This window comes from Amia ocellicauda, chromosome 2 (genome assembly GCF_036373705.1).
Source record: "Amia ocellicauda isolate fAmiCal2 chromosome 2, fAmiCal2.hap1, whole genome shotgun sequence".
In the NCBI taxonomy this organism is placed as follows: Eukaryota; Metazoa; Chordata; class Actinopteri; order Amiiformes; family Amiidae; genus Amia; species Amia ocellicauda.
In genome coordinates, this window is record NC_089851.1 from 2719957 (window position 1) to 2732165 (window position 12209).

At 42.9% G+C, this 12209-nt stretch overlaps 1 protein-coding gene across 1 annotated transcript; it reads left to right on the forward strand.

Moving 5' to 3' along the window:
* The first annotated feature begins 773 nt into the window (after nucleotides 1-773).
* Nucleotides 774-6647, forward strand: LOC136762302 (tripartite motif-containing protein 14). The gene is made up of 7 exons (XM_066716225.1): nucleotides 774-1053; nucleotides 1714-2056; nucleotides 2875-2970; nucleotides 3208-3438; nucleotides 3819-3841; nucleotides 4092-4228; nucleotides 4821-6647. The coding sequence occupies exons 2-7, from the start codon at nucleotides 1736-1738 to the stop codon at nucleotides 5447-5449; spliced, it is 1437 nt and encodes a 478-aa protein (XP_066572322.1). The 5' UTR covers nucleotides 774-1053; nucleotides 1714-1735; the 3' UTR covers nucleotides 5450-6647.
* Nucleotides 6648-12209: the final 5562 nt, after the last annotated feature.

Genomic DNA, 12209 nt, shown 5'->3' on the forward strand with positions numbered 1-12209 from the left:
TACCATGCCTCAGGAATGATGTGGGCAAGAATTTTAATCAGCAAGATGAATCACCGCTTTCCTCCGAATTCAGGCCCAATTTAGAGGCCTTCTTACTAAGTCGGAAGAATATAATATTTTCTATACCAGAGTACTATATAGCGTGAAACGAGTGTGACAATATAGGCCGGTGCAGCTGTGCCTGAACCAGACCAAAGAGACCGGAGTGAGAAGGACACCAGCTCTCACAAGAGAGGAGCAGCCAGCATCGATCAGTGTCGGCATCACTGACAAACAGGTATTTCACGCCTCCTCTTTCTGTTTAATAGGACAATCTTCCTTTTGATAAGTCTAGGACATCAAAAGCCTGATTTTCCAAGGTTGGTAAAAGATTTCGTTAAGGGCAGCGACCAGCAGTTTGAGTTCAGTTCATTACATTCGTCAGCCTTCTTTTTCTTCAAATTAAGATCCCTTAAGGGGGGCATTTTGACAGATATTTTGAGTGGGAGGATAAATCATGAGTGCGTTACAGTAACAGTAACTTTTAAACATGCCTACTGCCTCTTACTTATTAGTAAACCCGTTTTCAGCTTTGGATACTTAGTCCCAATCTCAGTGTAATAGTGATAAAAATTCTTTAATTTAAGTCATTCATTTATTTAGTTTAAGCTCCAAAAGAATTATATATTTCCAGAGATTTCTTTTGGCTGTCCTAAGGTATCCCTCAGTGCTGGTGAGGAGGAGTCTCTGTGTGTTCAGTGACATGCAGGGGTGTGGCACACCTGACTCTCGTACCTCTTAGCTATGGTTTCAACACCTGTAATCAGCATTTTGGTATGCCAGGTGAGCGCTGTTCTCTCCACAGAGCAGACTTGATTTGACCACACAGCAAAAGCAGCAGGCCAGAGGGGAAGCAGGGCTTTTGTTTTTCTCCCTCCCGTGGAACAGGACTGAGAGAGAGAGAGAGCAAGTTGGCTGAGTGACTTGCCTCCCGTATTGCATAATGTCTTACAGGCTGGTTAAGTGAGTGGCTGTGCCAGAGGATTTGAACAAGTGACTTCTCTCTAACCAAAGGTACGTTGTTTAACACCTTCTGCTGCTGAGCACCTTCCACGTCTGCTTATTTACTTATTGATGTATATTTGTATGTGCAGTGTGTATATATAAACATCACCTCATATCGATCCAGTGCTGGATGTTTCCACTTGCTTCTATCTACAGCTTCTCTTTTCCATGTCTCACTTAAAGTTTATAATTTAATCTTCCTATCTTCTATGTGGTCGTCTTGTATTTTTTTTTCATCTTTTGGGAGATAGCTTCCTTTGTCCATCTTTGATCTGTTCTTCTCACAGTGTGTCCGGCCCAGTGCCATTTTAACATGGTCAATCTTTCAATGATGGCACATATTGTTTGTTTGTTCTCGGATTAATTAATTTATTTTCCTATGTCTCAGTCTGTGCTGATTTGTTGTCCAAGGTAGACTGTTGAACTACCTAAATCTTCTTTACTCATCTGCAAAGTCATCTGCTTTTGAACATGACTTTGGTTTTAATCAGGTTCATTTTGAATCCAGTTTTCTTGCTTGCATCTGAGATTTTGTGAAAGTTAAGATGCATGTGTTCAGGTGTTTTTGTGCATATATATACACACAAACACACACGTGTTCATTATATGATTAATGTAATATTTTTTGGCTTTACCAATCAAGTTTTACTTGTGACCTTTTCTGTGCAGGTTTGGTGCCTTTGCCATCACCATGAGTTTCCTGTCTCAGATTTCCAGGGATTCCAAAGTTTCCAGATGTTCAGAGTATTCCCAGGATTCCCAAGTTTCCATGGGTTCCGAAGTCACGAGGGATTCCCAGGATTCCCAGGGTTCCGAGGGTTCCCAGGATTCCCAGGGTTCTCAAGGGTCCACGGGTTCCAAGAGCTCGGCAGTGCAGTGCCCTGAACACCCACAGGAAGCCATCCTGTACTGTCTTAACTGCAGGCGCTACCTGTGCCCTCAGTGTGTGCTGGAGAAATGCCACAGGGGGCACATTCTCTCTGACATGAAGAAAGCCTTCAATCTAGAAAAGGTAAGTCAATGCCTATGAACAGTATAATAACTGTCTGTCTGTGTGTCTGTGTATGCATGTATGTATCTGTCTGTGTGGGTCTTTAAGCTAAACTTGATTGTATGGATGTGTGATTTGCCAGTTGATAAATATATTGTTGATATCAGTATATTGTATCCATGATATCTATATATGCACTGGTTCGGTCAGCCAGGAGATGCAAACCACCCTCTCAGACACACACCTCAATTCTTCAATCCACACAGCCCCACACCCCAACAACAACCGACAAACCCACCATGTCAAAGACACTCCTTTTTTTAACAGCTCTGAGCACGTAGAGCCCAGTTACACAAGAGTTGTTGAGCGTGTTGAGGTAGGTGTAGGTGTAGGTGTTGAGCAGCTCAGCACATCATGCTCAATCCCAAAGATGCAGCAGGTGAAACAATGAAGGAGGTGCTTCCTCACCAGTTTTGTCACAGCTCAAAGTTCACAGTTCATAGTTCATAGTTCCATTTCACAAGGGTCTGTAATATGTAATACGTTTTTATGTTGCCTACTTTCCTTTTTATAGATAGTCTTTTCAAAATCTTCATACATCCCCAGATCTGTCAATTATGTGCATCCAATGTAAGTAGCGAAAGCCAAATTAAAATCATCTTTGATCAAAGTCACCCTTTTCAGTGTTCAGAAGGCTTGTATAAGCTCTTAATCAGGAGACAAAATATTCCATGTGAGTCTAGTAAACAAACCCTGTCCTCTGGAAATGTTTTGCAGGCTGGTAGATGAATCGAACAGAAAAGGTCTACTATTGAAAAACATGTCCTCTTCCATTCCAGGAGGAGATAGAAAAGAAGGCCAAGCTGCTGAAGTCCACCCTGAGGAAACTGGGGCAGATGGAGGTGGGGGTGTCCAGGGCGATGAATGATTTGGAGGTAGTAGAGCCACAGCACACCCTGTTAAATTACCCTTGCCTCCCACACAGCAGGAACAGCTGGAAGGAATACAAGAACTGTCCAATTCAAAAACCCTGCCTGACTACCTGTCGTCAGACTCCTTTGCCATTTTGCCAGGTTTCATTTACTGTATATGCATAGTTCAGACAGAGTTCAGACAGGGGGTTGTGCTGTGCCATGCAGCGCTCTGACCACCTGCTGTGCTCCGTTTTGCAGACGAAGGTGAGAACAGCTCAGGAGAATGTGGCCAAGAGGTACAAGGAGCTGAGGACACTGGTGGACACGAACGAGAAGCACGCCTTCGGTCTGATCGAGGCCCAGCACCAAGCCACCATGCAACAGATGCGCCAGCTGATTGATGAGGGAGAGGAGTTTCGCCCCAGTGCCACGAGTGTTCTGGAGATCACCGAGCAGATGTTACAGAAGGACAGTAAAGCCAAACTGATGGTGAGATACCGTGCTTCTTCCTCCTTTAAATGAACAACAATAACAAGAAACTGGTAGCTAGTGTGTCCAGCAGAGGTCATGGTTACAGTGAGCTCCCAACCTCGCATCCTCTGGCCTTACAGGAGACACACACCAGTACTAAAATGCAGTGGCGGCAAAATGGTGGAGTACACTGCTGTCCTTGTGCAGCTGTATCTGCCCGTTGCCAGTGGATTTCTTTACGAAAGAAAACAGTACAGACACAGAGAACAGGAAGTCTGGGGCGAGACGTGGTGACAGGAATATGAAAGCTTGTTTCGAGGTGATGTTGTGGATATTTTTGGGCTTCAGTATCTCCTGCTGTCCTTGCATTCATCTTGCTCTCTCTTTTTATTTCACAGGAACTGCTTGAATTAAAAGACCGGTAAGTCTCTACATTAGTATTAAAAAGCTTCGGCATAGCAGTGGGCACCCAAACAATAAGGTCTTAGAAATGTGCCCTGCAATGCTGATTTATATGTTTGATTTCTATTCAAACATAAACCGATGTCTAACCAGCCATCTTAAACATGTCGTGTCCCCACCACCTCCCCGTATCTCCCCATGTGTGAACTCTGCCAATGCCATGCTGACATGTCTGCTCTCTCTTTTTGCGGGGCCCTATGAATACTCAGAATGGAGACACTGGAAATCAAGGCGGAGCGGCTGGGGAGGATGGTACGTTGTGACACAGCGCGTTTGGACTGTCTGGAAAGCTCCCTGGAGCAGATTGTGAAGAACACCCAGAAGTTCCTGCCTCGGCCTTGGGAGTGTGAGTGAGCAGCCCAGCCACTGTGTTATTTATGAAATACGTGGCAGTCGCATGAACAGGGGCCCAAGGCACTTTTTTTCCACTAATCCTCATGCCCAGCCTACACTAACCACACTGAATTCGCCAAATCCATCCGGTTCACACGAGTGGGATAGAACTGTATGCATTTTTGTAGGATATCTATTTACAGCTGACTTCCTTGTTGAGTTTGTTATGAGATTAAGTGCAAGCTCAACACTTGAGTACCACAGAAGAACAGCAACAACAAAATGAAAAAGCCTTGATTAGGGAAATTATGACAATAATTAATGGTTCAATTAAGTAATTGAGAGCTTAGTTTGAACAAATGCCTGTGAAATGAAACTAGTATTTGGGCTAGAGCCAATGAGAAATAAGACTGACCCACTAATCGGAAATGACAAACCTCATGTCCTCGGGTGGCTCCATTTATAACTGGAAGAAGCACAGTAGGGAGGGCACAGGCCTGTCACGTGTCATTCACAGATAGGGTAAGAGTCTTGACATGGTCTTGCCCTTCGTTTCATTCCCATCATTAGTTTCCCTTTGCTTCATCCCCTGCCTATTGCTTTAGATGCCAAGAACATCACATTCAACAAGGACAGCGCCCACGAGAACCTGAGGGTCACGGCAGACAAAACCCAGCTCCAGTACGCCTCCTCCCCGAAGAGAGTCAAGGAGACGCAGAAGCAGTCAGAGACCATCCTGGCCTCTGAGTCCTTCGACTGCGGGAAGCACTACTGGGAGGTGGATGTGAGAGACCGGGAGAGCTGGAGTGTGGGCGTGGCGTACGGCAGCAAGACGCGCAAATGCCATGACATGGCGCTGGGCATAGACAGGAAGTCCTGGGTGCTGCAGAAGAGTGACGGGGACTTCATGTCAATGCACAATGGGGAGGGCATCCTGCTGCGGGAGAGGTGCGAGCGCCTGGGCATCTTCCTGGATTGCGACAAGGGCCTCCTGACCTTCTACAGTGTGGACAAGGGCTGCTCCCTTTACTGCTTCAGAGAAAAGTTTAAAAAGCCGCTGGTCCCTGCCTTCAGCATCAGCTATGAGAAGGACAGCAACTGGCCCCTGACCCTCTGTACCCTTGTCCCCAAGAATGCTCAGGCAGCGGCTAACTCTGACCAAGACAGCACCCAGAGCCCCGACTCCGACGCCGTGGGTGTGGTGGACACAGTGGAGATAGAGTCTCGCTTATAGAGTGCAGTCAATGTTGACTTTGTGGCTACAGCTCACTCAGACAATGTCCACTAGGGAAACCTTGACCCCTGACTCAAACCAAGTGGACATGATCGACATGACCTATATGCTCTCTCTGTATACAGCAGTCTAGCACTACACAACCACAAACACTACATTTGTCGACATCCTTGAAGAACAAGTGCAATACATGCTTAAGGTTTTTAATTACTTGCACGAACTTCAGAGTGCACTTTAACTTTATTTTTTTAAGATTTAAGTTTATTAATAATTATTAGTATTATTTGTATTTTATTATTATTATTATGTAGCATTAACATTATTTACAGTTTAACATATTACTTAGCTACATTAACTGTCAACTATTCTGGACTTTGATGAGCTTCCCTTAATGACCAGATTAACTACAGGCCAGATTAAACCCAAATTAGTTAGTAAACTACATTCGTACTTTATTTATTTATTTATTAACATGTGCCTCTATTGAGGCTCTCAGGTCAGTACCCATATTATTATAATCCCCCTCTGATGACACAGATGTTAACACATGGCCACCAGTTCACTGGGATCTGGTCCATTTTGTTGATCGTACCTCAAAATAAATAGGGGGCATGTAGTATCGCCTACATTTCAATCAGAAACCTCACGCTGTTGAACATCCATCCCTCTGATAAATACAAAAGTAATGGGAGAAAAAATAAACCTTGTTTTCTATCGATACATCTAGCTGTAGAAAAACCATCATTATCTTTTCACTGGATATGTTCTGCACATCCTTTAATTAATCACAACTGGAGATTCCTGAGTGAGTACAGGTGAAGCAGGTTATTCCAGTTTGTTTCTGAATAGCCCCTAATCACGAGCGTTTGGGTGATCAAACCCTTAACATTTTTTTTTTCAAGTTTTAGTTTTGCTTTTCAGTACAATGTTACCAGAACTATTTGTCTCAGGAAGAGGTTGTCTCGATCCACTCGATCCAATTAAGCGATCTTGGGAAGCTTGGAAACAAACCTTGCATTGGAACACTGACATTGTGGGAATAAACGGACACTGAAGTGCAACTTGTGACACTACATGGAAGTGGCCTTACTATCCCTTGTGTGTGAATGCCAGCACAGTTTGAAAGATACATACATTTAGACAGTGTGAAGACCATTGTAAATGCTACCTTAAAACTGACAATAAATTAAACAATATGGTACGTCTCTTTGTTGAAATTTTGTATTGCTATACACACACAAAATACCAGATATGTTGTTTGAAAACATCTGGGAAGAGCAAAATCATGTTTATTTGTTTGGGTGTCAGGTAGGAATGTGTAAACCTAGCAATTAATAATCCCATGCCACCTGCCAATGGCGTAGATTTAGGTAGGGGCGGTGGGGACATGTCCCTACCAATGTCAAGGGAAGGTTGAATTGTCCCTACCAATAATTGTGATAAATCTGAAACGTCGAGTAATTTTATCCGCTACAGAAAGAGTTACCTCTTTCCAGATCGTTGCTCCTACTGCCTGAAAACCAAAACGAACGATTCAATAGCGAATTGCTCCCGATTTCACCCTGTGAGTGCAGAGTTAATAAAGACAGAGAACAAAAGTCCTGGCTCTTGAAAATTAATGGCACCCTGGGATTTGTAGGTGTTTGGAGTTTTGGCAAAGATCCTTAGCTTTGGTTTGGGGTGCAATCAGCAGACAAAACAGCTTCAAATCCCACAATGCATCACTTTTCGTGCGGTGACGTCAGGGACCATGTCGAGAGGCGCGAAGGTGTGCGAGGACTCGGCAGTCAAAGGTAATTCTCTGGGTTTAAAGTAAAATAAAAACCCAGTCATTCTTAGATGGTGTATATTGTGTATTATCATGAGTATCATGTATTAGATTGAATGGACAGTGTGATTATTCAGGAGGCTGAATAAACGCACTATATTAAATAGGATAGGCCTTTTTATTTATACGTTAATTTAAAGAGTGGGGGCGGGGCAGATATTAAATGCATTTCAATGGGCGTATGTCCTTGGTGGCTGATTGTTTCACAGCTACATCATGATGGGTGTGTGTGTACGTGTACAAGCCTGTGTTGATGTATGCAGTGAATTCACTGTCACAATTTGAGAGCAGAAATACAGCCTGTGCGTGTAAACCTGCACTTACTTCAGACACAGCTCCGCTCGGCGAGCTTCCAGCGTGTACGCATGTGTGGGTCTGTAGGCCCGGGGCACGTTTGGCGTTGTGTTTGAGACAGAGATGCTCTTTACTCACTGGCATCAAAAACACAGATCAGCATCCTGCATCATTGGGATATCGATCGCCATTCTCATCAATACTAACGGCAATGGGAAATGGATCTCCCGACTTGAGCGATAATGCAAATGCTTTGTCAGGCGAACTGTCCAGGTTTTGTACGGCCGAGGGGGGGTGACAGCCATAGAGAGACATCCAGACACAGACACTGCACTTCACTGTGCTGCTCTGTGAATTGAATCCATTGTGCTTGTTAGTGAGCTACATATACCCTTAAAGGTAATATGCTACTACTTCACTAACTTACGTTTATTCTAAGTTTGAGCTGTTCAGCAGCCCAAGAAAGTTTCTAGTTATTCTTGTTGTTTTAATTGGACTTCCAACAATATAAAGCACTTCAAAGTTGAAGTTGGAGTCTGCGTCCTTATGACAGAAATACAGCGACCGACAGCAACAGTCACAGTTTAAAAACAAAATGGTCTATGAAGTGGTGCGTGCCATTTCATATTTACTTTATGTTAAGTAGTGTTTTTTTTATTTTCCTGGGTGACAAGTAGTATATTCAGAGCATGACCCTCCCCCCCCGAAATGTCACAAGAAACAAGCATTTAAAGGCTGTTTATAAAAAAAAACATCCAGAATCATCCAAGAGAAAACAGTGAGAAAGAACAGAAAACTCCTAGTGAAGCAGCCACACAAAACACCACACACTCAAAACAATATAAAACAAACGTATTATAAAACACCGACTCTCTCTAAACAGACCCGCACAACGTAAACGCCTCACTAAACGTGGTGTCTGTCATCAGCAGAATAGAGGGGAATCAAAACAAAGGAAAATGAGCCAACACAAGACTCCTAAAGGTTTGTAAGAGGCGTCCAGAATCAGGCACAGAGTCACAGGAACACCAGGGTCTACCCTAGCCAAGCCCAGGCAGTTCTCCCCAGTATCGCATCTACCCTTCCCTTTGTCAGACCAGTATTTAACTCCCCAGTCTTAGACAGGCACTTGCTCTCACTGAGATAGACTGATAGACAGTCCCATTCTTATTAGAGAACAAATAGACATAATAAAATAAAACACACATCCAAAACAATCAATGCATTCAAAACCACTGGATTATATTCGATTCTCCTCCATCAGTTAGCAGATGTGGTCTCCCCCAGCAGGATACTGTGCATTGGCTTCTTTCATATAAACCAAAGAAACTTCTATGTAGGTCATAACTCGACAAGGAAGTTAAAAGCCATTTGAAGCAGCAAAGATCGAAGCCAAGAACAATAAGAAATACATTTAAAACTCCCTTCCTGCTCCCCTCAGCTCTCTCTTCATGCTAAACAAACAGGCTTCCAGTGTCTGTCGTAATTTTGATATATATATATATATATATAAAACCATGATGAACACCATAAATAGTTATATAATTAAATGTAAAAGATTGAGGAAACGATGCACATCTGAAAACCCTTAAGCTACAAGTTAAAGCATAACTACAGTTTTGTTTAAATCACTTGTTTAAGGGAGTTTCGAGTCAAGAACACAAGTTGTGTGGTCATGTGTTGCTCACAGAGTGCAATGACGTGGGAATCAGCTCAAAGTGGTTCAAGTGAAGAATTGACATTCAAGAGGCGCCCAGCTGCTCTACAGCAGTTTCAAAACAGGACCATTTAAAATACAATTAAAATGCCCATGCTACACTAATGATTGTACGGCTCATTTCAACAATGGTTTTGTACTGGAGAACAGATTCTGCCCGCCCAAGCAGACGTATTCGGCGACAAACACTTTCCCAGCATTTGTTGCTTTGCATTCCTCCTCCAGCCCAGCCCCCAAGAATTTAGACCAACTTTTTGAGGCAACCTAAAGTCCTTAGTGCCGGCCTGTGTGAGTAAAAGGAAATGCAGGCACCAAAAATAGCTTAGATAAGGTGGCTCGTGGAGGACTTGAAAACAAAAACAGCATCTCTATTTATCTTGTGATCATGAGATAATGGCTTGTTATGTTGTAAACACAAGATAAGCAGAGATGCTATTTTTCTTTTGTTTTCCATGTACTCAACAAGCCACCGTAGAACGTCACTGTAGTGGACAGCACTGTGCAGTGATCAGGTGTGAAATGCATTGTGAAAGTGTGACTGGGACCGAGTAACTTTATACACTAAACCAGTGTCGTGCCGTGACAAAATCGTGAGGAGAATGTTCGCAAAAAATTGAGTAATAGATACAAGATTTGACTTGTCTTCTTGGCTCTCAATGGTGGAGAATACCCTGAAGGTCCTGACGGCACGCCTCTGCACTCACCTGAATCAGTTAAATTCACAATTTTAAGTTAAGTTTACAATTTAGATGCAAGATATAAATCTATGAGAAAATGAAGGAAGATTACAAGCGCTGCGGTCTAGCATAAGGAAATAAGAGCGCAGCTTATTTTGATGCATATCAATCGCTAAGCCAACCTCACTGTAAGGAACATAATGCTAAATTCAGACTGAAGATCAAAATCTGACCAACAAAGTGGAACCCAGTGAAATTCCTGGGCAGCACTCTCCTGGGCTGTTGGAGTGCGTGGGACACATCGGACTGCAGGCCACATAACAGCACCAACACTTTTGATTTAACACACTATGTATGTTGTACACATTTCAGATTGTAAATCTCAATACTGATCAATAATGCAGGACAATATCCTGTATTGTGAACACCCTACTGAGTGTACTTCACTTTTGGGTGAATTGAGTAACAGCACTTGTTTTGTGGAACTGAAGACATTTGAAATGTGTAACTTACATTTATGCATTAGATTCCCCATTGAACCAATCTGCTAAAATGACACTTCTTGTCTTCATGTATTTTAGATTATATTAGTTCTTCCTTTCAAAGAGAATAAAGAAGGGATCGGGTCACTAATGCCCCGTTTCCACTGGCGGACATGTACGTTTTGTACCGGTTAACTTGCTGCTGCTGGATGCATCCATAAGCGTCCGTCCCCACTGAGGACATGATTCACTATCAGAGCGGAGGAGTGTGTTTGACTTGAGACACAGGACATAAGAGACTGTGTCGGAAGATATAATCTCAAGTGCCATGCGCGATCACGAAGAAATTAGTTTTATTAGCAGCATAGAGTGAAATCCACGTACAGAAACAATGACTGATCCAGTTAATATCCGAGTGCATTAAACCCTGTGATTCACAGGACCGGTGCAGCGCTGACTAGTTAAAATAAACTGAAGGATAATAATGTATTAATATTGTGTGAACAGCTGGCCGGGGTTCAGGCTGTGTGTCAATGTGTGCAGGACAATCCAGACACAGTCCGTGTGAAGGAACACGATTCAGTTAACGTGTCCATTTACAAGATAAATTAACGAATAAATTAATACAGCAGATCTGGGTTTCCCTCTAAAACATAAGGACTGGTTTAATAAATGCGCCCATAAACGCCATGACGTGCACACTTTAGTTCAATTAAACCGGCTATATTGTATCTGGATGATTAATCGTGAAATGTGTGTATTTTGTTTCAGCTGTAACTTGCCTGGTTAAGGATCTGATAAGTACATTATAAATAATACGGCAAAAAGTGTTGTTTGCAGTTACAAATCTGTAGTAAGAGTAACACGTTAAGGGATTCACGCTGTGCGTTTAAAATACATAGTGTAGCGATCTTGAGCCTCGCTAAGGGGCCTGGGCCTTTTAGGGATGCAGTAAGATCGCTGCATTGTGGCACGGGACAACGGGGTTCGAGTCCTGTTGTGGCCAGAACCCCCAGGTTGTTACAATATATACTAGCACAAATGACTATAATATCATCAATACATATTCGCTATTTAGTATTATTGTTGCACACGGAACCGTATTCTTGTGTGAACATGCTTGTCGGAATATAATGTCTCTACACATTTAGCTCTTCATAATCTCTCTTAACAGAAACGTGTATTTATTACGCGGTTTACAATCATGTAAAGCACAAAGAATAAAACGGACACAAAGTCCTCTCCACATCAGGCTGTATCACTCGCAATGTTGATCTCAGTCTCGGTTTTTAAAACGAAACTCAAACAAAACCCACAGTCACTGCTCCTCCCATCAGAGGAACGGATTCACAGGGGCCTGGTTTTGCAGAAGCAGCTCTGGGACTCCGGCACGGCACGGCAAGACAAGACACGACGCTTAAGCAAGTAGAACCAAGGCATTCATTTCATACAAATACATAGAATAGACCTGTAAACAGACCTACTGTCATGCGTAACTGCACATGTTTTCATTCCTGCATGCATTTCATCACTAGTACAGACCTCCTTTTCAGCTGCATGTTTGAAGGTACTCAGTCCTAACACCTCAATGGTGACTATGAGGCAATGAGGGTCTTGGTCAAGGCAGTCTGGGCCAAATTAAACTTCTACATACAGAAGTGTGGGCTGTCCAGACTCCTGAAGTAGAACTTTTGTAGGTTTTACTATAGATTTAGACATGCACAGCTTTGACACTTAAGCAGTGAAAATAAACTACTTCCAA